Source organism: Rhagoletis pomonella, unplaced genomic scaffold (genome assembly GCF_013731165.1).
Source record: "Rhagoletis pomonella isolate Grant_MI unplaced genomic scaffold, Rhpom_1.0 Rhpom_scaffold_00012, whole genome shotgun sequence".
NCBI lineage: Eukaryota > Metazoa > Arthropoda > Insecta > Diptera > Tephritidae > Rhagoletis > Rhagoletis pomonella.
Genome location: NW_023458566.1, coordinates 8,882,908 through 8,909,925, shown reverse-complemented (window position 1 = coordinate 8,909,925; position 27,018 = coordinate 8,882,908). Strand labels below are relative to the sequence as shown.

The 27,018-nt window shown below is 39.5% G+C and overlaps 1 protein-coding gene across 2 annotated transcripts in view; it reads left to right on the top strand.

Annotated features, from left to right (window-relative positions):
* The window catches only part of LOC118747791, a 62,634-nt gene extending 36,206 nt beyond the window's left edge, over window positions 1-26,428 (top strand). For both annotated transcript variants that reach the window (XM_036481923.1, XM_036481924.1), the window contains exons 4-8: window positions 1,334-1,465; window positions 20,592-24,647; window positions 24,713-24,915; window positions 24,993-25,524; window positions 25,616-26,428. In XM_036481923.1, coding sequence (XP_036337816.1) covers window positions 1,334-1,465; window positions 20,592-24,647; window positions 24,713-24,915; window positions 24,993-25,524; window positions 25,616-25,686 — 4,994 coding nt within the window. In that variant the 3' untranslated portion in view covers window positions 25,687-26,428. The remainder of the gene's footprint in view (window positions 1-1,333; window positions 1,466-20,591; window positions 24,648-24,712; window positions 24,916-24,992; window positions 25,525-25,615) is intronic.
* Window positions 26,429-27,018: the final 590 nt, after the last annotated feature.

The following is a 27,018-nucleotide window of genomic DNA, read 5'->3' as shown; positions in this document are numbered from 1 at the left end:
TTTTCCCCCCCCCCCCCCCCCCCTATTTGTCAAAGGCACATGTGTGATTTTCTCACTGACCGTGCACATAAATAGTATATGTATGTATGTACTTATGTAGCTTTTCTCAAGCGTACACATTCATAAGTTGCGTGTTGCATGCAATTCGAGTGCATCTAGCCTCCATCCAGCATCTAGCGGAAAGCGTGGCTGACACACCTTTGTGGGCACTACCAAAATTTCTATTTACTTTCGAAATGTTTCTCAACACACTTTAAATGCAATGTGTTTGCTACATGGCCAGCATCTATATACTTCTAGCATTTGCATATACACACCCTGCGCGACAAGAGACTACTTAGATGTGAACTAAAATATCACCTGTTAGATTTTCAGTTAAACCGTTTCGTTTTCCATCCTTTTTCCATGCTAGTGATTGGCATTTTTAATATGGCGATTTCCAAGGAAATGTCAATTGTCAATTGGAAGTCTCGCAAAAATCAAATTTGGCAGATCGTTAGTGGATTGATATATTCTAAAAAATGTATCTCCGGAAAATTTTTCTAGGGGTCTTCTCAGGCAAAAGTTTCATGCTACCAATGTAACAAGTTAAGTTCGATTCCTTCTAGAAAAATTCGATTTCAAAAATTCGCCATTTTGGAGCTAAAATTCGATCAAAATTCGAATATCGAAATTTCGAATATCGAATTTGCCCATCCCTAGTAGGCGCAATGGCCGACAAAGCAAAGAACTGGTTTGAATCCTCGCGCAGCGGATTTTTTTTTTTCGTTTTTCAAGTACTTTTTATTAGTTTTTTTTTTACTTTCTATTTTTCTCTGTAATTTTTTTTAAATTCTTTTAATTTTAATGGTATACATACCATTTATTTACGTTTTTTTTCCAAATATGTATGGAAAATTAAACTTACTAGTTTGTAAATTAGAGTTGAATTGAAATACTACAAGAGGATACGAACCTGCCATCTAAGAACTATAGCAGTAGTCTTCAGGCGACGCCACAGCCGACTTTTGTGAAGAAAGCAATTAACAGAGATTCAGTTTGGCTTTGGCAATTCAAAGGCAGATGTCGCTGATCGCATAAGCTGTTCGAAATTGTCGAACTGGTAGGCCACCGCTTTAGCGCATATCAGTTAATTAACTGGTATTTTTTACCAATACCAATACGTACATACGTATGTATGTACATATGTATAATGCATAAGGTGATTAATTTTAGTATGTATGTATGTGGTCACATTCTGGGTATCACTTTACTTTTTCATGTTTAATCTTTTAATAAACACCATTCATTAATTATTGCTTGATATTTTTTTTCACTTTTTTATTTCTTACAGCACAACTTCTGGGTGGCGACTGCGTTCTGAATGACCAATGCACAATGAAGGTGGCCAACAGCAGCTGCTTGGATGGCGCCTGTCGCTGTGTTGAGGGCTTCCTGCAGTTCCGCAAGCACACCTGTCTTGGACGTAAGTACGCAGAGAATGCTAAACATCATTCGAATATCATATCCAACTACTAGAGTACAAACGTTTTTACGTATTTAGTTTAGTGTTTTTTTTTAACAAACATTTTTACATTTGGTGGCATTTACTCAAATCTATTCTACATGGAAATTTGTTGTATTTTGTTGTTAACTAATAAATTTAGTTTTGGCAACAAAAATTGCATACTTATTTTGTCGTCACTACTGTTACTACGAAACTCTGCTATGGATCTCATAACCAAAACAAAAATTGACTGAACTAAGGACGGCTGATCGTTTTGTATGAGAAATTTTTTTATGACTGAAATACATTTCGGTGTTTGCCATTGTCTGCCGAGGAATCACCGGGATAAGAGAAAGATTTTTAGATGTTGGTAGGATCAGGAAACGAACCTGGGTCATTTGCTAGTACACACCTTTAACCACGCGGTCGCAAGCCTTAGAACAGTCCTTACAGTGTTGGCCTTCCCAAGCCACCTCGTCCCGTAAAAACAACTCATATATTTCTTATGAAAATAATGTGATCACTCTAGCCTGTTTACCTCATTTAAGAACCTATCTGCAATATTCTGAATTAACGTAAGCCTGCTTAATTTTATTGGATTTTAGAAATTGCCGCATATTATAAATTATATTAGATTATTTTTCGGAGAATGCTACCTAGTTTCCGCGAACAACAACGATTTATAGTAACAAACCTCTTTGTGGTTGCAAGTCCTCTTTGAATCAAGTATCGTTAAGGAAACTCACGTGCGTTTTGAATGTCGATATAGGTCATGCGCTTTAAGGCACGTTGCTCCTAGAAACCGAAATCCGTGCCTAAGTATTAAGGACTTCACAGTGGAACGTACTGTGCTCTGCCGTTTACTGTTGCCTCATGACACAACCCGCACTGACATTTTTGCCAACTGCTTCATTCCCTTGCTCAGTAATTAAGCGTTTGTTTCATCCTCTAGATGTAGTAATTTCGACTAATAATGCTACAACGATGAAGAGTCCTGGGCCTATGAATCCCTGCTCAGCCTCTTTCCCTGCCGTGAATGTCTGTCACTTCATGATATAAACCCAGTGTTTGAATGTCATGAGTGTTTAGAGAGGAATTCTACAGCTGCTTTGAGGGGACCTCGTAAGTTTTCAAAGCAAAAAGGGCCGCCTCGCTGTCACAGTATACTATGTAGGTGGATGTGTTGCTCTTTTAAGTAACACCACTGATGGCAAAACTAATATAAGAAGATTTTGTGCGTTTGTTTAAGTTGTAAAAAGTTTATCGCTTCTACTTAACATAGTCAAAATGTGATTGAAGGCTTGATAAACTTTCCAATACTGCGAGCATAGGTCTGAACACCACTGGCTTCTTTGCGCAAGTGCTTTCGTATTCAATTAGGTTTAAGTGGGGGAAAACGAGAGCAAAAAAGGAGAAAAGAGCCAACTGGTTATGACATATGTGCTAAAAATGCGATAAAAAAAGTGCATATGTGAACCCCTTCATTAAAAATACCACCACCACTCGTGTTGTAAACGCCTCAAGCAATTTCTGACATTTCTGTAACTATCACTGTTATTTTATTACAATCAAAAATGGAGCTAAGTAAGAAATTGCGTGTTTCACGCATGCGCCATTGGAGTGCTATTAAATTACCTACCAGCAGCAGCGATGTGAAGTGTGGCAAAAGGTGTGTGGAATAGACGCGAAAAAAACGAGCAAAAAAAAACAGAAAGTTAATTATTTTATGAGAGGACTTATATATATATATTTTATGTATGGAAGCTCGAATGTATAACTGCATGCATATGTATGTACATGTGTATGCATGCATATGTTTGTATGTCAGCGCTCAAAAGCGATTTTACACTAATTATGCAGATAATAGGTTAATTTATCCCAAAAATTCTTTAGAAATAATAACAATTTAAAGAGTATTAACATATAAAAATACCAAAACACTTTCCAACAAATCAGCCACGATCGCTACAGGTAATAAAAATGACTCACTCATACATATGTACATGAATCCATCACTCCTTTTACTTGGCTACTTATCAAGTCAAGCAGCTGATGTCACACAATCTATTCTTGCAACTGAAGTAGGTGTTAACACTCAATTGATACAGATCACGATTGAAAGTGGCGATAGCGTCATAACAAAAACATTTTATTTTATTGTTTTTGTTTCCTTTCCTTTTTTGATGCAGTTTATAGTAAAGTTGAAGCACTTTGAAGGGCACTAAGCATTTGGATGAGAGCAAAAATCATAAAAAATATGTGATTGGCATAAAATGGACTTCACTTCATCCTACTCAGTTAAAAAAAAGCAATAATTTAAGGTGAACGCTGCGAAAGATGCATGTAAAAGTTACTAGTTCGTGTTTACCTTTCTCTCTATATAACGACAAAAGATTCTAAGTTAGTTTCGTATTGATTGTTTTTGTAGTTTAGTTTTTTTCCTACAGGGATCATTAGTAAGCATACTTTCGCAGAAGCTCTTATTCTCCAAACGAGTGTAGTGCGGCGCCAGTCAACAGCTTCCAATAGCATAATCGGATTATAAATCTTGAAATTTAAGTGAGGGTAATGTATGTATATTAGGGTGGTCCAATTGATTTTTCTATATCGTAAAAAAGCATACGCGTATTTTTTTATTTATTTTGAAATCAATAAATATTCCCAGTGGGAATTAGGAGCACGTAATAATACCTTATTAGCAACTTACTCTTCACCTGGCAGTCATTACCATTTCCCTGCCGACCGTCCCTTACTTTTACAAAGGCATGGCCGCCTTATGTAAGTTGGAATTTAGAATGTACATTTGGTATCAGACATACTTCTGAGCCGCTTTACAAAGTAAGTTACGTGTAATGCAGAGCAGTCGCTCGGAGTTGTTCGGTGCTTGGAAATAACTTCGGCTGCACGTTATTTTGCAACTGACAACGTAATGTGTCTTCGGAGGTGTTCATTTTGCCCTTTACTAGTAGATGACATTGGCCATGATGACAATTTTGGTACTAAAAACTGAAAGAAAACATGGCTTACCTCGCAAGGTGCTTACCTATTTTCCCAGTGGGTTTAGATGTGGCTCAAAGCGCTCAAAGTTTTCCATGAATTTTATGTGGGGAAAAAACACATTTTCGTAGAAATCGCATAGAATTCTTGAAACACAATATTTTTCGATCCGAATGCTCAGGTTGTCATCAGGAGACTTTCAATAGTAATACCCAATTATTTATTTAACCATTTTTTAATATTACCAATTTTTTATGGTCCCCCCATTGCATTTTTCGGAGTTTTTGGCGGACCTATAAATTATAGTTACTATGAAAAATGGTTAAATGAACAATTGGATATTATTACTGGGAATCTCCTGCAGAGAAACCGAAAAATATTGATTTTTAAGAAGTTTATATTATTTCTAAGAAAAGTAGTTTTTTTCATATAAAATAAATGGAAAACTTTGAGCGCTTTGAGCGACTTCTAAATATTTTTTGATTTAAAAATAAAAAAAATTATGGGAATATTTTTTTCGGTATAGAAGAATCCTAAAAACTCCGACTTTACTTTTACACATGCATTTTTGGACCACCATAATGTACATACATATGATCGTAAAGCATGTGGGTATCAGTATATGTACACAGAATAGTGAACACAGGTTGTAGTGGAAACTCATTAGATGGGATTTAAATAGTGCTTTATATTAAATAAAAAATTTCTATCTTTTGGAAGTACTTCAATTTTGTGGTATACAGATACACCGCACCAGAAAAAAAAGATGGCCTTACACCTTGGAAGCTAAAGTATTTTTGCAAGGCAATTTCAAATTATTTTTTTCCGAACGTAAAGGTGGCCACTTTATATTTTTCGTCATATCTACGGTGTTTGCAGTCGCATCTCAAAGCGTGATATATCGATGTTCTTGCCTTCGAGGAGACAATTTCTCTTGTTCCAAAGCTCATTGACCTCAAGTAAAAAAGCTCAGTTGTTATCCCCCTAACGTACCACCCTAATGTCGGTAAATTAAAGCATTAAACTTTTTCTAAGGAGGTATTTCGATTATTCCACCGAGAAGTGTAAAAAGCGACCCCTAGGTTCGGCAAAAAAATAAAAAATCGAAATTGCTTTGGAAATGCATTTTAGATTCAGGGGTGTACAGCAAAGTCTTTTTTGTTTGCCTATAAGGTACGAGGTCTAATGTACATACTACTATATCTAATACATCGCAAATGTGACTCAGTGGGACTTCTTTTTCTTATTTGGTGCTGTAACCGCCCAAGCGACTTTAACCTAGTCCAATAAAGCTGAATAATTTCAAAGCTGGAGAGTTTACGTTTGAAAAATGTAGATTTCATAAAATTTTTCTTTCGAATACTCCAAGGGTAGCCTAAACGGATGTTCTTTTCTGCTCCTTAGGCTACTTTCAAATCGTTGAATAGTTGGGGACTATCGACGAGATCGGTGAGATTTGTTGGATGTTAAATACCCGGTCTTTAGTGGATTTACGAGGACTGAAGGCACGCTGAAATTACTCAATCAGTTCGTTGGCGGTGGCAGTTAACCTTTACTCAATAAAACGTTATAGTCGATGCTCAGAAGACTGATACCGTTGGGGTCGCCATACTTGAGCCCACTTAAATTCCAGTCGTCGGTCATACTTTAATCTGTCCGTGTTCTACATAGAGGCTGACGCATGCACCTCAGCTCCAGCAGCGTGGTTGTTGTTCAGTCGCGAAATTGCTCTTCGTACCTCGTCATAGTGGGGTTGCGGTGCATCTACTACATTGTCTTATTCCTAAAGCTACCTCTCATTTCCCTCTTCAGCTCACTATATCGACCCACATAGTCCACGATGTGTCAGATCACTGAGCGGCACGACATTCTCCGTCATATCGGTTTTTCGTTTAGGTTCTCTATATTCTGATGCGATTGCCTATCGCGACTGCAAGAAGACTCTGTTCCAAGTCAATATTTGGTCCACGAGCCTTCACTTCACTTACGAAACGCTGAAAACGTGCCATCCGTCTATCAGAACTTGATCGAATTGTTTTCTGATCTAGAGAAGCTCATGCAGCCTCATAGATTGTTTAGGTTAGACCTTAGTGCTCCGGTGGTGGAGCTGAAGCCAGTAACTACTACTTTATTGTACTTTCTACTTTCGAATTCTTAAAAAAAAAAAAAACAATCTTTTAGGTACCTCTATCCTTTTTCTATCGTGTTTGTAGCAGCCATAAAGTAAACTAAAAAAGTAGAGTCGGATGCTTAAGCAGAAAACGAAGCCCAAAAATACGCACCACTTAACTACAAGCAAAGTAAATAAATTTGTATACATTTTGTTTATAGTTCTGGGGTACACATTTTAAGGGTTCATTTTCTGCAGTCTAGCAATGAGGTACCCAAAAATATATGAAAAAAAAAAACTAAAATTAGTTACACAAAACCTTAGTTTTCTCCACTTTACCAAAAAAAAAGTTACTTGGTTATGTTCTATCACAGACGGAGTTTTATGTTTCAAGGCCAGTCGATCAATAGCAGTCTGATATCAGCTGTTTCGTCATGAAGGCTGAAAATTCCGACGGTGGGCGAAATATCCTTTCCTTGCCCAGCCTGCAATTTAAATTGCCGGCCGTGATTTTAGTAATGGTGATGGGAGAAGCGAACGTAAAACACAGCATTCTTTCCTTCCGTGAGGACGTAGACGCAAATGAGCGATAAGTTGACGAAGCACGCTTCGATGATGATCGTGGATTGGACCACCCAATAAAGCCGTGGCCCAGGGCTTCACTTGCGTTACGTTATTCAGGGTGCCTAGAAGCCTCTCAAGGCAATACTTGTCATAACTTTTTTGGAGACAAACTGGTGTCAGTGTCTTTAGTGTTATTTCGCGTTTTGACACTGAAGTTGACCCTTCACCGAAATCGACTTGTCTTCAAACTAGTTTTGAGGCAGGATGACGGAAATTCCTTCCAAAATACATCAAACTCCTGTCTTGTCAAAATGCAAGCAATGAACGAAATCAATCAAATGCCGACCACTCTTATTTTAAAATTCGATTTTCTATGAACCAGATTAGTTTTTAACTGGCGGACTCTGCTCTTTCTATCACCCTACAAACATACCACATCAACGGCATAAATCACACGTTTGAACCACAATAGTCAATAGTGTCTTCATTCAGTACGTTAATTATCCAAGAATTAAAACCTCAGAAGCAACAACAATTGCTACTTCAACAGTCAAAGGAACAGCAACAGCAACAGCAGCATCAACAATACGAATACATATGTACATACATATATGGCAATAAAAACTCAGAGAAAATGCAAAATCAGTAATTGCCACAAATAGAAAGTGGAAGTTGGTACCATTACACCGGTTGACTTGACTGTCATCCGATTACAGCAAAAATTGGCGTAGAAGAAATTATACGCTAACCAGAAATAGAGATTGGAGAAAAGCAGGTAGATGGGAAAGCAAAGATGAAAAACAAACCAAACAAAATGAATACTAACAACTACAAAACTGCAATTGCCGGGCAATGCGGCATATAATGGTGGTGAAGTTGCATTTAATGGAAATGGACTTTTTAGTGGAAATAGATTTTTAGGAGTGGCATGCACATGCATGCACATACTCGCTTAAATGTATTTATGTACGTGCAATCATATGTTAACCACCTTGCAGTGCTTACTATTGGCAATCGGAATTTGGCGTTTGGCGTTTGGTGTTTGGTGAAGTTTGGCGAGTAAATCGCCAGCGCAAAAACATTTCATTGAAACGCTATCAAGCCTGCTATATCGAGCAGCCAAATGACCAATATTAGAATGGAGAGAGATGCGCGCGATTGCCACAAAGCGATTACCATAGTTGGCGCCAGGCGGTTTGGCAATGCTGTGTGTACTCGTACGATTATCAAAGTGCATTGCAGGCGGCACGGCTACTATTTTAGGGGCATGAATGAGCTTCCTGGAAATGAGGCTGCAATTGCTTTGTTTTTTTTTTTTTGATTTTTTTAATGGAAATCTTCGACAAAAGGCAAATCGATTACCGCTGCTGCTGCTGGTGCTGGTGTGGTGTATGATTGCATGCATTTAGTCTAGATGCTGCCTTAACTTTTGCATGCACATGCATGATATCTCGCCAACTTCGCGGCGCGGCGTTATTCTTGTTGCTTTAGTCCAGTGCTCGTCAAACTTTTGAGTGTGACGGACCGGCTGCAGTTTTTCTATTACGTCGGGGACCGGTACCTTTTTTTATTGATTATTTTTCGTTTACGATCATCTCATATATGTATTAAAATTTGTTTAAATGAATTTCTTTATTAGCCGGGTGTCTATATATGACCTTTTACCATTTAATGATAGCAGATATTAGCGATTTTTTATGAATGTTTAACAAATTTAAGTTGTTTTTATTATACAAGTTGTATATAGCCTCATTAAACAGTAATATAAAACATCACAAATGTAATAACTGTAAAGTTATAATAATAAGACATATTATAAGCACGTCAAGTTTTATTAAAATTATATTAATGCTATTGGAAGGTGTCATTCCTTGTTAATTTGAACAGGTGATTTTGTGTTGGAGATGTCAAACTAGGTTACTTTGCTTTGTTCGTTTGTGTGTTCGCTTGTGTTTTGACTTAATATTTTGACATCTCGGACGTGAAATTTCTAGTGCTACTACCATGTAGATAATTGTACCATGGTTAGAAGTGTGGAGTATACATATAGTCGTATATGTATATATAATCGTTTAAAAAATCGTTGTCCATTTCGCGACGCCCTTTGCGGACCGGCGACTTATGGCTTACGGACCGGCACCGGTCCGCGGACCACCACTTTGACGAGCACTGCTTTAGTCGTTGCTGCCACAAACTAAATATACCAATGACAATTACAATTGTGTTCGAGGTTGCTTAGCGTTATGCATTTCTCTTTTTTCATCTGATTTGTTCAACTTTCTCTCGGTGGCAAGTGACAGCCACGCTAAGTCAGCAGCTGTAGCTATAGCAGTGGCAGTGGAAGTACTAATAGCACAGCATATGTATGTCCATAGTACATATGTATGTACATCCAAACATATGGTGCCGTGGCGCTTACGGTCAGCCCCTTTTAATGTCAAATGACAGTTAATTGTGTTATAATCAAGCGTATAACAATAATAAACCAAGCGTTGACTAGGTTATGTTCGATTTAAAAAGAGGCCTTTCACTGTACGATGGGGAGGGGGAGGGGGAGGGGGAGAAATAGGGGAAGTTCCCCCCTCGTCGATGTAATCTCGGAATCTGCTGAACGGATTTTGACGAGATTTCCTCTGATATACTCTGAATAACTCAGTGAGAGGGGAGACCAGTATTTGCATGTATGTATTTATAAAAAAAAATATTTATTGGTTCAAAAATGGTGGGTAGGCACTGTGGCCAATGGCAAAGTTCGTTTGCCACCTCTGCATGGTTTTAAGTCATGCAGAGTCCGCAATATGCTCCGGAAGCAGTGTCCGGAGGATGCATCAGACTAGGCCGAGCATACTTTGAACTGCCATCAAATTAAAACTTAAGAAAGTTTTATTACATGGCAGTTGAGAAGTGCATGTACATAAATTTCATTAATTTAATGAAGGAAATTTTTGCACATGCAGCAGTACATAGCATGCATTTAGGCGCCTGGTGTTAGCAGTCGCGTCTAAACATACTCTGTGTCGATAGGAGTGTGACCTTTTTTATTTAGTATTTTAATAGGGTTGCCACCTGCATAAAAAAATAAAATATAAGGGTTGCCAGCTGTTAATAAAATTACTATATTCAATCATAATAAGCGTAGGCATCAGTTCTGCACCGTCACTGTCAAGCGAAAAGACTTAGCCGCTACATGTGTAGTAATGTATTATTTTTATGAGTAGGGTTGCCACCTATTAAAAATTTGAAAGATTCTCGCCGTACGTTGGATTACAAAATGAGATACAAAATGAAAGGGTATGGCCTTCGCGTGTACTCAAATTTTCATTTTTTGAATAGGGTTGCCACCTATTTAAAAATCGAGACATTTGACCACGCTAATCTAAACAACTACTGAACGGATTTAGGCGAGACTTTTTAAGTATAATTTGTACCGATAGGAATATTAGCTGTAGTACTTTAAATTCCTATAGGGTTGCCACATGTCTAAAAAATTATAAGTTCCGCACTGTTCGTTGGATTACAAGAAATGAGGTGTCAAATTAAAGGGCTTGGCTTTTGGATGTTCAATAATGTATTACTTTTTGAGTAGGGTTGCCACTTTTTTTTTAATTATAAGATCTTCACCGTTTGTTGGACTAAAATCTGAGGTACCAAGTGAAAGTATATGGTCACTGCATGTGCAGTAAGTGTTTATTTTTCGTTTTAGTGGGGTTGCCACCTAGGCATATTTTGTAAATGACATTAGATTTGCACAGTTCATTCAATTAAAAAAAAATATTAGGTGTCAAATGAAAAGGCTTGGCCTTCAGATTTGCAGCAAGGTTCTATTTTTCGAAGAGGGTTGCAATCTGTGCGAAACATTAAAAAATGTGGGCTATTAGTTAGATTACAAGAGATGAGGTGTCAAATGAAAGGGCTTGGCCTACAGATGCGCAATTATATACTATTTTTTTTAATTAGTAGGGTTGCAACCTGTTTAGTTGTCAAACACACCTCGAAGCCTCGCGCTACGAGCCGGGCTAGTATATCTTATTTTTCAATCGAGAAATGTAATTTTGAAAATTTCAAATTAAATACTACGGAGTATTTTTCTTAAAAACATATGACTCAAAACATATGATTTATAAACATATAATTCATTTATAAACAATATATAATATAATAAAATAAAATGGCCATCATACTTGGGCGTACATAATTTTTGATTTTTATATCATATCTTAAATAAAATATATAAGATGTTAGTATGTATCTGCTTTGATACAATTTTGCTTGGCTATATACATAAATACGTAATAAGTAAGAAAACGCTAGTAAAGTGAACTTGAACCTGTTCACCTGGATTTCATTCACACAACTGTTTATATCAGCCTGGAATTATAATGCACTTTCATACATACTCATATCCATATGTACATACATGTATACTTATATATGTACATATGTATGTACCTGCATACACCTCCATGCAACGCCATTCATGCGAATTAAATGAGAACCAACTGTAAAGTGTGTAAATTGCTCAACGTTGTGGTAAAGAAAAGGAAGCGTACAACCATAAAAACACAAACTCATATCAGTAGTCATATGTGTACATATTCATTTACATATACATATATGAAGTAGCAAGCAAAATTGCCACCCGTTGTTTTAAACAACATCAATTGTAAGCTATAGTTTCGAACTAATACCCGGTTATTGAGAGCTATTGCTGACGGTAATTGTGGCATTGCAAATCTATACGCGAACATGCAACACATTGTCATTGTCAAGAGACTGCGCATTATTGCACGCACATATGGCAACCAGTTGTTGCAACTACGTATTTGCCATTACAGGCGTGCGACCATACAACGCAGCAAGCTGCACCAAAGCAGGAGGAAAAATTGCATACAAAGAGACATACATACATACATATGTATGTAGTACATGCATGATAGGCCAATAGTTACAATTTGCTGACTAAAACCATGTTCGAATGCATATACATACATATGTACATATACACAAATAAATACATAGATATGTCCATAGCCTGTCATTGATGAGCCATAACAGCCAGCAACCCATATTTTCGCTGCCTTACTTGTTGTTGTTGTTGTTGTTGCTGCCGTTGCTGTCACTTGCGTCGGCATTTTGTGTTGTTATCAACGTTGTCCCCATTCAGTGTCGTCTGAGCCCATTGTCGATCAGCTGTGTTGTGGTGGCTCGTAATGCGTACTAATTTATCTACCTTCCCGCATCGCGGCGCATCCGCTGGTACGAGTAAGATATTTTTTTCCGGCCGCCTAATGTGCCAGCGTATTCATATTATCTATGAAAAATGTCCGGCAATAAATTATGTCTGCAGGTATCTTTTTTATTTCCAATTTCCCGTTTTTTCGTTTTTCTTTTTTAAATTTTGCTTTGCACTTTTTTTTTAGAAATTCTCACATTTCGGTTAACATTGATCTCGCATGCGCACGCGACCGGAAAACGAAATTGAATCTGTGTCAAAAGTAGCGCGTGCGTGCAAGAGTGCAGTTATGTTCATATGCATGTTTTCATTGATAAATATGTTGGAGCTTTTTAAATGCTTCTATTGGTTATATAAATATGTATGCACTTGTCGGGGAGTGTATGCAGCTGCGTCAAGGTAGCCTCGTAGGAAAAATTACGGGTTTGGAGGCTATAATTGGTGGGAGAACTAGTAAAGTTAGTTCCTTTCTCTGTTCCAAACTTAAGAACCGCTTTAAAACTTAAAAAAATTTTTGGAAGTTAGTAGACATCATTTAGTAAGTATTTGAGTTAGTTAAGGTGGTTGCACCAAATAAGGGATGCTTAAACCGTAGGCATCATTCAAAGGATTTATGGCATCACTGCGAACGGTAACTGCTAAGCTATAGCGAAATCTGCCAAATCTGCGTAGCCTAAGAGAAAGTGTTGGAATGGTTCCAACTAGAGATGGGCGCGGTATATCGGGACCCATGGTATTGATTTCAAAATGGCCTGGATGGGCGGTATAGGGACGGGACCAAAATCCTTTCCCGACACTCCCGATAAAACCGCAACCTCCGCAAATTCAGAAAATCTTCCTTACAAACGTTGTATGAAATAAGCACTTTTTTACGGTTTTTGAGACGAAAACGAACAGCAAAAGCAAAAAAAAAATAACCCGCCTTGATGGGCGGGTTCGGAATTTGAATATATAAAAATGATAATTCAATAAATATCGATAACTCCATAAATGTCATCAACTTGACAAATTTCGACAATCGCGTAAATTTGTATGCCTCGATAACTATCCGCAAATTTCGACCACGAATTATCTGTGCCTATAAATTTCTACAACCCAATGAACATTGATCAATTTGAATAGATCGATACGTTGCCATAACTCACTAAATTCGATAAATTTCGACAACTATAAACTTCGATGATTCGAAACATTTCGGTAACTTGATAACTTTCGACACCTAAATTTTTTCAAAATTTTCAATAAATTTTCATACCCTTCCAGATATCTAATTGTTATGTATGTATTGGTAATTGTTTTAGTTTTCGTCTTTGTCTTCAATTTTGTCTAAATCGTTATCACATATTTCTTCATGATCACATTTATGGAACTATAGCGTACCTCAAACTATGCACTCTCTTTTTAAAAATATTTAACAACATTTTTTCCCTGCAGGGATATGTAATGTGCAAACAAATACGTAGTATTCGCAGATATAATGGTGCACTTAAAGAAATACTTATTTACTTATGTATGTATAAGCACATCTGTTTGCTGCACTCCTTAATTGCTTACTCTGCTCTGCCTCAGTTGGTTGCTGCAACTATGCAACTATGCCACAAATGTAGCAATGAAAATTGTTGCAGCGCAGTTGCTTGCATAGCTACATACATACATACATAAATACATTTCCCGCAATCACAATCATAATCGTGAATGCAATGGAAGCACTAATGGCAATAGCAATCAGAGTTGAATTTGATGTGCATACATATGTACACATTAGGGTGGGCCGAAAATCCGCTTTTTAGAATTTTGATTGGTTATAGCAAAAATATGGTTCATTATGCTCTAAAAACAATCTGTGTGAAAGATGACAATTTTTGGTCAATATCGTAGGCTCGCCCAAGTCCATCAAAGTGCAAGTGCTAAAAAAATTTGTTCTTAGCTTATTTCGATTCTCTACAAAAAAGGTTAATACTTTCGAAGATAATTGCAATTTTATAAAAAAAAAATGTATTTATTAATTCTTATTTTTTGAGCACATTGCACTTTGATGGACTTGGGCGAGCCTAAGATATTGACCAAAAAGTTAAAAATTTTTTTTTCTATTAAAATTCTAGAAAAGCGGATTTTCGGCCAACGCTAGTACACACATCGTTAGGGTGTAAGTTAGTGCACATTTACGTGCATTCTTATGTAGCAAGTAATGACACTTATAGCGAAATTTGTATGAGTTTAATGCAGCACGCTTCTGGTGTAAGAAATCTGCAAGGTCCTAATGTGTTCATATTACTGTTGAAGCTGTCGTCAGAAAGAATATTTTAAGCTGGCTGGCGATGTATGTACATACATACATATGTACTTCAAATAAAAGTTTAGGAAAATTCTTGAAAATGCTGTACTACTCATGTAAGTTCATATAGACCGCATTGTCAGTAGAAAATATTGGTTGGTAGGTTGGTTTACGAGCAATCAGCATGTTTTGACACTTTAATTCCACAACTCGTGCAACCTATAGCAATTTGGTTGCTTTAAGGAATTTCAGTACGTCATATAGAGAGCGATGGCTGCACTGTGAAATACTTTGGAGAAATGGTGAAATGGGCATTCACACAGAAGGTGTTCGACTGTATATTTTGAGCCCGGCTCGCAGCTACGAAAAACCTAATGAAGGGTGAGGTATGATTCCCAACGGGCCACTGGCCTGTCCAGACTGCCGTGAGTTTATAGATACCTTTTTTGCTTATTCCTTAAAGAGTCCTACCTACAGTAGGATTCTAGAAATCGCTACGCTAATTTTCTATCGCTAAAAATCTTTAAATGAAGAACCTTTGTTCCTAAAAATATGCCATACAAGAACTGGAGCTTTCCTTGAGTCCAGTTACTGCGGCTTGGGAATTGCGTGCGGGATTTGTGGTGAACCCAGATCTTCAGGTGGCAATGCGTTTAGGGCGGAACTATGCCCGAATGGTGGCGCTGTTAGCAGCTGGTTTTCGATACAAATATCTATCGATGATAAATCACACAGAACGTTCAAAACAGCCTTCGGACAGGATATCGCTGCACAAGTTACGCAAGCGTAGTAAGAGCTGGTCGCCAGACCTCTGACCCATAAGATAGTATGAGTTGGACTGAAGCGGTGTACATTCAGTGTACAATTATTGGTTTCAAATCCCATCCCAATCCCATGGAGAGCCACCTAGGCCTTCAATGCCTACTCTTCAACGTTTATCTTCCAATAAAGTTTGGGGTCCAAAATAACTCCAACTATTTCAACATATTTGACAGATCCAGTTTCATTTCTCGGAACCTTGGTTAAATCAAATGAGGCAATTTTGTTTTGTTTGTGAAAAGCATAAGTTGAGTTTTCTAACGGACCACAAGAGAACAATTGTATGGCCCAGAATAGATCTCTAGATCTAGATAATAGAATTTCTTCGGTTGAGAAACAAAATAAATGGTGGAAACTATTTTCAATACTAGGTAAAGCAACCTCTTAGAGCATGTGCAACTAGAAGAGCCTCGTACAGCATAGGGGTGATAGTAAAATTGCGTTTTCGGGTTTTCCCTCTGTCGTCAGTAATTTAAAAATGATTTAAAAAATTCAGGGAAATGTGCTTAGAGAAGAAGTATGGGTATCAAATTTAAGATAAAATCCTGCAGAATTTAAACAGATTCAAGGTTATGGTGCAGAAGAACTGGTAAGTATTGAAAATGTCCTTTTAAAATTTTATCCTTGAAATTACACAATATTCGGTTTTGAAAAAAGTATATGTTAAGGAGTTATATAAACTCGATAGCATCCTCGAATTTCATCCTTCTAACTTTATCAGCTTAAAAAATTACCTATTCGTCGTTGTAAAGCTAAAAAATTTAAAATTTTTTATGGTTCTAAAGAAATTTCCTCTTTCATTTGGTACCCATATTTTTATTCTACATTATATTGAATTTTTTAAATAATTTTTGGAATTAAACTTATCTAAAAAATAAAACCGCCACTTTAAATAAAAAAGTAGGTTTCAAACGCGTTTATTTATTATTTATTTTATGGTGGGAGAGCTTCTCAAACAATATAGAAGCAATTTTTAGATTTAAGTTGTTGAAAAGTAATGAATATCTAAATCCCGGGACTAATCACAGGATTCCGGGAATGTGATAACGACATCCCGAAAATCCCGGGATCGAAAAAATCTTAAAATTAACATCCCTAGTGGGAGCGCTATAACTGTTTGTGGACCGGGTTGAGCCCTCTCTAGCCAAATGGTCAGATGTGTCAATATAAGGTATTCCCAGGGATCTGGCATCCAGAGTAAGGTTAGTTACGGCCTCCAACATAATTTATTTAGTTTTGCATTGCCGAACTATCTGAAAGTAATTACAAGGCTGGTCAATGCCTTGAGCGCAGCTTAGACACAGACTACACTACCGACACGAAATGTCGTGGAAGAAGGTGGAAATGAAACCATTTTTCCACCACATCGTCTATAGCCTTAAGGATTGTAAATACTTAGATTTGGAATACTGGGATGTATTCGATATGGAAATTGTAGAATCTGCACAGCAAAGGTAATGAGGTCGTTAAATAGTGGGACATTGATAAGGTACTTGCTTTCTACCACCAGCAATCCAATATATTGCAATATTACGGATGTGCCTAGAAACCCTGCAATAAATATCTGCTGTGTATTGCAGTTAAGTTCAGCGCTGGTCAGAATTTGACCGTTTATTAAATATTTGTTTTTGTTTTTATTTTAGTCGTGAATTCTGAAATACATATACTCGTACAGGGCACCACCAATCAAATGACTACTCCCAACAACATCTCTAATTTTCACCTCAAGCCGCATACTTAGTTCCCATTAAGTCATAGCTAATATTGGATGGCTATCCAACAACTAGCGCGTGTATGAAACGGCGCCAAAAACGAACGCAATCGACCGTGCCAATCGAAGCCGCAGACGTGCAGCCGTCGTTCGATCTCAGACATGCAGCTAACGGCTGGGACGTGCCACTGTTGCAAGTCTGCAGCTCAGCCGCCGACATTTATGTAGCTGTCGACGCGTTGTTGACGTTACAAGGTTCGTTGACGTGAAAAACTGCAACATTGGCAGCAAGCGACTGCAATTACTTACATACATACATACATACATACACACATACACACATACATTTAAACAAGCGCAGCAATAACAGCGTTGCTTAAACAAAAGTGTGACGAGCGCTCCACCATTTGCCATTCTCCATTCTCTCCATTCGGCTATACAACATTCGCCATTTGGCCATTCACTGTCAGCAACACTGTCAGTTGCCCTAGTCACCGGCTTGGCAATGATTCGCTTTTAGCAACGTCGTCCTCATCGTTGTTGCCCCGTTGCTGATGCTGCCGATTCTGGTTGATGCTAGCATTGCAACAGCAATGATGCTCTGTCTCAGCAATGTATGTATGTATGTATGTATGTATGTAATGTTGCTGCCCGCGGTTGTCGTCGTCTCGCCGCAATTGAACTTATCACATTGAACCAATAACATTAACCACAACAATAATAATAATATTAATAAAATCAGCAAAAAAAACAAAAAACTTGCAAAAGCAACACAATTGGATGAGAAGAAGCAGTAGGGTACGAGTAAGTACATACATACATATGTACATATGTATGATGCGATGAGCTTGAATTGCCGGTGAAAACAGGTTGTTTGGGTTGACTGACTGTTGGATGGGTTAGTTGGTTGTAAGACAAGCGCAAAGTGGGTCACCACAATCAGGTATACATATATGTGTACACAGCGACTTGCCACATATGGCAACATTGTTGTTCCGCTGTGCTACAATGCTGCATTCCATGCGATGCGATGCTTTTGCTATGCGCAGCTTCCATAAGCTAGCAAAACAAGCTTGTTTTTCTATAAGCATACATTTGTATGCATGTATGTGCATCTATAAATATAGATATGTATGTATGGTATGGTATATATACAGTGTCTTTGTATGTACATATGTACGTACTTTGCAGCTATTGTTGCACAGGTGCAACACCTACCTTTGCAGCTTCAGCATTTATTTTTGTTGTAAGTGCAACCACAGAAGATGACACCGGAGTTAAATTGCTAAAAGGCGGGAAAGTAAAGATCTGTTTGCCCAATGGAAATTGAAGCGCTACTTTGTAGTCCGATGAGGCAGACAAAACTCGAAATATTTTTATAGTGTCCCCTTTTTCCTTTTTTTGTCTTTTTCATTGAAAGTGGATTTTACGTGACAGGCCATTACTGGGATTTTATGTTTTCCTAATAATCTGTTTTAAATCTATCCGAGTTCCCAATAACGCAGAACGAGAATTGACCCTCTGGCGGAGCAAAAGCACTAAAAGTGTACCGCCGACTCTTCTTCATCAAGGCGGAAAGAGCAAATGAGGTGTCCTGCCGATCACAGCCATGCGTTTGTGCCAGGAAAAGAAATTAGTCCCACAAGTTTTCGGCAGTCGCATCTGACGAAACGAAACAGATATCTACCCATATGGCGTATGATTGCAGATGTCATGAAGGCCTCCGGTCCACCCTTTGCTAAACTGACCTTGTCATTAGTTTTTACATTTCTTTTATTTCGCTCAACGCTCGTTGAGGTGAGATCTGTCCAAGAGTAATCCATATGCAGTAAGTACTACCGCCATCACTCTGCTTTCTCAGTGAGATCGATTCGAGAGTACCTTTCTTATTGTGTTTTCGTTTCTACCAAAAAATGTCGCCTTTTGATCGCTCCTTTCTCTTTTCATGTTCGATTCTAAAGTAATGGCAAATGTTAAGACAATTTTGTGTTCGTTTCTTAAAATGTCACACAAAGACAAATGAGGCATATTCTCTGCCCTTTGTCAGAGGAGATCGTTGCCCTGAAAATCCTATGGTTGCTTAAACGACAATATTGCGCAATGCGTGAGCTAGACAAGGGCAAGAAGGCAAAAGCATGCCTTTTTACAGGGTTGAGTGTAACGTCAATCACATTTTGTACCGTGGAAGGGAAACATTTTTTGGAAGAAACGAAATCACCATCAGTCTACTCATTTACATTTTACACAGTTAGCTGCAATTCCTAATCCTAATTTTTTCGATGTTGTCGCTGCTCTTTTGATGATTGATGCATGAGATGAGAAAGAAAACGAACATAACATTAAATTCAAAGAAAAAAAATTTGTGGGTCAGCTCAGAATTCTAAAATATATACACAAATAGTATTTCAAGTCCCTAGCAACAAAAAAAATCGAGTTTCGGTTCCTTTAGCGCACGTTTTTCCGTTATTTTAAGAACCGGACTGGTCGGTTCTTTACAGGTCCCGGTTATCTGGAATCGAGCTTCGGTTCCGTTAGATACGTTTTTCGGTTATTTTAAGAACCGGACTGGTCGCTTCTTATAGGACCCGGTTATCCGGTCCCGGTTCCTTGGGTTTGTGCATCACTAGCATAAGATATTTCTACTGCAAGTGCTCAGCCGGAGCTTTTCTGTACTAGTTTTTTTTTTTTTTTGTAATTTAAAGTTACTTCCTAAAATACTTGTTTTGTTGAGAAATAATTTTTATTTAATTATTTCGATTTATTCATTGCAGCAGCATCATGAAGCGGAAAAATCAAATAGAAAACTCAAAATCAGAAACTGCTCTGGTTTCAGATCCGAAACGCTACTGAGAAAGATTGCTGAATAAACACTTTCATATACAAAGCTACACCGAAAAAAAAAAAATAAACCATTTCCTCTTAGTTTCAAGCTAAAACACATACGATTTTGCGCCAAACGACCTTTTGTTTACTTTAAACCGATTTATTTTTGAAGAATTTTTCGTTTGAACACGATTTCGCACTGCAATTCACAGATGCTTTTTCGTAACTAAGAAAAATCTAAAAAAAAATCAAAAATTATGTGTTCCGTCTAATAGCATTCGAACCAGGACCCTCCTGAAAGCTAACAGCGACTAAGGATTTTTTGAACAGAAAAAGTATTTTTAAACAAAATTAAAAGTGAAAAACGGGCTCGCTCGGCTCGGCTCCACTTCCTGTGTGTACTTACGCTAACACCTTTGATTCTAGCAGGAGTCTCATTTGAGCTTAAAATGGTTTTTATCAGGAGCTTGAATTCTATTAGAAATTATAGTAATTTCCTTAAATAAAAGACTATTTTCAAGTTAACAATATCCTAATATGAATATTTGCTTTTTCTCTTCTTTCTTCTTTCAGCGGCTCTGCCTGGTGCCGTCTGCTACAGTCATGCCCACTGTCAAATGTTTGACACACGTTCACACTGCGATTTCCTTATACCAAATCTCTTTGGCCGTTGTCAATGCACCTCGCCGACTAAATTGGTAGGCGGCTTCTGTATGGAGGGTACCGTAGCAGTGCCAACGGAAGCGCCAGTGACGACTACAGCACCTACCAGTACTTCAAGTAGCAGCACAACAACAACAACCACCACTACCACCGCACCACCGACGCCATCAGCCCCAGAGCTGGCAGAAGCACCCATTCTACCTGCAGTTGAACCCGTGCGCTACGACAGTGTTGAGGAGCAGACGACATCCGAGGAAAAGTCCGATTCACCAGCTAATTCTGATGCTGATATGGAATCGCCAACAACCACATTGCAACATCTATTAACACCAGCAGCAGCCGATGAGCACTCGCAAGCGCTGGCAGCCGATGAAATTTTGCCACAAGAAACTACGCCTGCCGTAGACCATTATCCTTATAAGATCGAAGATGAATATGATGGTGAAGAAGCCAGCCCACAACAACAGCAGCAAGTTGATGAAGAACACCAAGAACACGTAGGCGAAACACCGCAGCATGTCGAAGAACAAACGGCACAAATCGAACAGCGGCTGGACCATTTGGTGGAAGCGCAGGAGCAATCAAATATTGTTGACGCAGATACTGAGAGAGAACCATCAGTGCCGCAGTCTGGTGACGAGGTTCAGAACATTGTTGCAGATGCCGAAGTTGCTGAGACAGTGCACGATAATGTTGGCATTGCTTCACACCCCGTCGACGAATACGAAGCCGAAAAATCTCAAGTGGAAGCAGAACAACACAATGAAGCTGAGCGCATTGTAGATGGACAACCTTTGGAATGGTTACAACCACCTGCATTAGAAGCACCAAGTAACCAAGGTGGTGTTGCTGGGCAAGAAACGGCGCTGGCTGCAGAGCAAGAACTCCAAATTGGCGAAGCACAGCAAGTCGTGGACGCACCGGCATTTAATGAACCAGAGCATCCGGAAGAGAACATAAACCAAGAGCAACAGCACAGCGAAACGGATACTGTGGCTGAGGTTCTCACACCGCCAAAAGAAGTGGGACACATTGCCGACGTAGTACCAGATCAGCAAATTGCTCCCGTTGGGCCTGAGGAAGTAGATAACTACGAGCAGGAGGCTAGTGAAAATGAACAAAACCTCGAGTCAGTGCCACAGGTGCAAGGCGAAGAGGAGAGCGAGGCTTTTGACCCAGCGCAAAGCCAACATAGTGCCGCTGAGCTGCCAATAGGCACAACAGCACCCCATGAGGCTACTGAAGCACCACCAAACGAATTGCCCTCTGATAACCAATACGTAGATTTCCACCACGAATTGGACATGTACGAAGATGTCGAACAGGAAGGCGAACATACGGGAGACGCTGGTGCAACAATAGTCGACGATACCATGAAGTTTGATTACGAGGCAGCTCAGGAGGAATTCAATGCAGAAAACACTGATGCGCCAGATGGTAATGAGTCGATTGATATAACTGAATCGCCTAATTGGGCACAAGCATCTGAGAACACGCCCGCTAACCCACCTGTCCCCTCAGAATTCGTCTTACCTCCTCAAGCACCGCTGCCTGATGCTCATGAAGATAATCAGAACGAAGAGAAAATCAATCAACAGCATGAAACTGAAAGTGAGACAGATGCACAGCATCAGCAACAGCAACAACCGCAGGCGGAAGAAAGTGCACCCGTCGTGGCGGTAGAAGATGCTGAAAGAGCAGAAATTGAAAGTGCAGCAGCTGGCGATGACTTAACCGCAGCCAACAGTGAAGCGGAGACAGCGCTTGATGAGCAAGAACACAGTGGCAATATACAGAGCAGCAATGACGATTACCAACACCAAGACAAACCCGTTGCGCCTGAAGAAGTAGCAATAACGGAACAAATTGCACAAGAATCGCAGCCAGAAATCGCTTACGCACCTGAGGGCTTGAAGCCACAATCAAGTGACGTTGCGCAAACCGTGAACGAAACTCAGCCGGCCACAAATGATGGCGCAATTGCCGCTGGGCAACTCGATGCGCCAGCTAGTGGGGACAATTTAGAGGACGAGACCGACAAGCAGCAGACTGAAGAGCAAAATACTGGGGACGAAGACGTTGCCGGTTCGGTTGGAGTTGTGACTGAGCAAACTGTTGCGGCTGACAGCGATGTGGCGGCCAGTGAACTAGTACAGCAGCAGATTGAGAATGAAGAACTTTCGCATGGCATAATAAATGAAGCCGAACAAGCGACAGTTGGGGCGCAGGCTGATCAAGTAGAGGTGCAGGAGGCGCCAGAGCAAATGAATGCCGCCGAGCAAATAGTTGCGCAAACTGAGCCAGCTCAGCCAATCAACAGCGAGCACGTAGAAGACCAAGTGGTCGAAGAGGCGGTAGTCGAAGAAACGATTGCAACAACAGCAGTGCCGTTAATCCAAGAGACTGAATCTGAGACTGAGACTGATGGTATACACGAAAATGGTCCCGTGGTGCAGGCGGAGCCTGACATTGTAGATGTGAACGAAAACGACAATCAAATTGCAGAAAGTGAAACTCATACGGAGCGATTCGTTTTAAGCGGTGAAGATGTTGCAAGTGAGCCTGTCGGGGACAATGAAGAGGCTATGCATACGGAACAGGATAACTCAATTCTACAAGATGTTGGTAGCGAGAAGGAGTCACCAGTGCAGGAGACTCCGTTAAAATTGGACAGTGAAAATGAGCAGTTAAGTGGTGTTGAAGATGGTGGATCGACTGATCAGACACACCCGGTGGAGGATACAATACCTGACATTGCAGTGTCTGAAAGCACGATTGACGAGAGCAAGCCTATTGAAGATCCAAATCAGTTCGAAGAAGCCAACAATATCGTTGAAAACGATTTGCTGGAGCCAGATAGTCAAACTGAGCACACTAACCACGTTGAAGAAACCGATCCAGTTGAAGCCAACAATTCTATTGATTCAAATGAAGAAGCTGCAAACCTTTCGGAGACTTCAGCGGAACTTTCACTTGACGAAAATATAAATAAAGATGCTACCGCCTCCTTATCAGATACGGACTATCCCAATTTCGACAGCTTCGAAATGCTTAACAGCGCACAGCAAAAGCCGCAAGAGCACACCAATGAACTGCACCACATCGTCGAGCATACGGATATTGACAACGAATCATTTGAGGAAAATGAATCAATCGCCGACATACTGAGTGATCTCATGTCTGAGGACGTAACTACAATCACACCATTGGAGTCTGTCACAGAAGTGGAAGGTATTCGTTCGAAAGAAGACGTTAACACACAAGGAGCAGAAAGTATTACCACACAGCCAGCGCAAGCAGCGGAGCATGTGCCAGATTTGGTTGCAGCGGATACGAATGTGGCCGAGGAGAAACTAGCCGAACAGACACCAAACGCGGAAACGACGGAAGCACAAAAAGAAAATGGTGGCAATGACAAGCTGATAACATTCTATCCAGAAGTCGAGGACTTGAGTGAGCATGCACACAATGACATTGAAGTACAGAATGAAGCCGAAGCAGAGCAAACCACGCGCGTGCCAGTGGTATCAGCTGATATCAGCACTCAAGGAAATGAGGAATTTGAGGTTACGGATCACACTTTATCGCCCGAAGAGTTGCCTTTCGATTTAACGTCGCTTGACGATATACAACCACAAGAATTGGAATCGGATAGTTTGGTGCTGGAGAGCACCACAGTACCAGCCGCGGCGCAGGCAGAAGATGAAGAGGAAGCTTCTGGCGCCGGAGCGCCGGATGTCACACGTAATGAGGAGGCCACAGCAACGCCTGATGATATTACGGAAATCACTACGCAGACTATGTTGGGCTTGGCAAGTCGAGTGACGCTGATGGAACCGGCAGCGCCTATAGCTACAACACTTAAGCCACTGATGACAGAGACAACGCCAGAAAGCGAGGCCACACCAGAACCCGTAAAGGAGTTGCCTGGTACAGAAAATGTGCTGACAGCCAAACCAATCACAGGTAAGTGGCTGCCACTGCCATTTACATTGAAAACCATTTATTTATACAACTTTCTTTCCGCGCAGAAATACGTAAACGTGTCGAATTGGGCACGGAGGCAGTTTCACTTGGACTTGCGTGCATGAACGACCGACAATGTCAGTTGGCCGATCCAAATGCAGTTTGCAATGCGCGTGGTGTATGCGATTGCAACATAGCTGAGCCGGTAGCGGCTGCGGAAGTGCAATGTAGCGCACAGCGAACGGGTTGCGCACCCGGAACTTTCCAGGTACTTTTTGTATTTTTATTTTTTTTTGTTGCACATTTCACACTTCTAATACAAATCGTTGTTTCACCATACCGCAGTGTCGTTCGTCGGGCGTTTGTATATCGTGGTTCTTTGTGTGCGACGGCAGACCGGACTGCAATGATGACTCAGACGAAGAGTGCACATTCAATGCCCGCTTGAATCAAACCTGCCCAGTAGAAGCTTTTCAATGTGAGCGCAGCGGTCGCTGCATTTCACGTGCCGCACGTTGTGATGGACGCAAACAGTGCCCGCATGGTGAGGATGAGTTGGGTTGTAACGCACTGAGGGCGGGCGAATGTCCGCCACACACTTTCCGTTGCAAGAGTGGCGAATGCCTGCCCGAATATGAATACTGCAATGCGATCATTTCTTGTCGCGATGGCAGCGATGAGCCACCACATTTGTGCGGGTCGCGTTCGATGCCGACTTTCTTCCTGCGTCTGCTGAATGCCGGTGGCCTGCTGGAGAACGAGGACGCCTATTGCCCGCATCGTTGCAGCAATGGCCGCTGCCGCTCGACGGCGATTGTTTGTTCGGGCAGAGATGGCTGCGGTGATGGAACCGATGAGCAGACATGCTCCGTTTGTAGTAAGTTTGAAAAATGGCTTGGAAATCTATGATGAAAAGGAACTTAATGACATATGTTTTTATTTTTTATTTTTTTGCTTATTGCGCTTAGGATGTCCTACACCCAATAGCAACAGTTTGTCTAATTACCTTACCAGACATCGTCCAATGCCTTTATGGTAGAGCCATGCATACGAAATTGAAGAATAACAACGATGAACATAGTCCCGAAATGAAGGATTAATTTTGGAAATCCTTACGCAAAGGGGGAAGTCGAGTTTTTTGGCGGCGTTTTTTCGGAAGTGTGGTCGAAAGTTTGTAGCTTTGTGCCTATTTCAGGCGCGCCGCATTAACATACTGCCGGATAACGACAACGATTTTGATTTTCCATGCGCCTAAAATTAGTTCTTAAGCTTATTTATTCTATTCATAAATCTATGTATGTCTAATCATTACTTTTAATTACTTCGAAGCAATTGCCGCCTTGCTGGCGAGGAGGTAGCAAACAAACAGAAAAAAAAAAACCAGCAGCTAGTAAATGATCACAGTATACAGCATATACACATAGTAATACTAGGGGAGTCCTTAGTACTCCTCATAGAAGCACAAATACTTCTTCGACTCAGTGATGTTTGGCAATTGCATCTGTGCTCTAATACACACGCGCACGCACCACATCTCTAAATGCGCGCAGTCTATTTATTTGAAACTATTTATTACTCATTTTCACTTTCATTTTTTCATTGCCACTTTAATTTAAAGTATATACTTATAGAAATAAGCTACTGGATTTTAAGTTTAAATTCAAAAATAAAAAAAAAAACTCTAAATAATTATTTAACATATCAAGTAAATAGTCGAAAACCTAAACAAAATAACCATCATTTGAATTGCCACTTCTAAAAATTTCCAAACCTTTAAAAGCACTTCTAATTTGATGAAAAAATAATTTGTTGATAATTTAAATAAATACTTGGAAATACTAAAGCGTAATTTGTAAATACATATGTAAGTAAAAAAAATTAATAATCACTCAAAGTTATATATGTGTATGTATGTAGATGCTATTAAAGCAAAGTGCTGACATAAAAATATACACATACACATATGTACATATGTATACATACAGTTGTATGTACGATATGTATGTACATAAGTATAGACAGATATGTATGCATTTAAATAGATACAACTAAGTTTCATAAATGAATGTTACTTTTGAAACTGCGCATTTATTGAATTGTTTAAGTTCAATATCAAGTACTCGTAGGCTGCCAAACAGCGCTACAACAACTGGTTAGAGAAAACAACGAGAAATATGTAAGTTTATTTAGGTATTTACAATATAATGAAAGTGTAACGCATTTAAAGGTAGATATTAAATAAACAAGTTGCATTTATTAATAATTAAATTTAAATAAAAAAATGCGTGTTTTATTTTCAATGAGAACTCTGAGCATCGATGTTTTTCAAAAACTGACATCTCTAGTACATTGGACCGTCATTGCAGTTTTT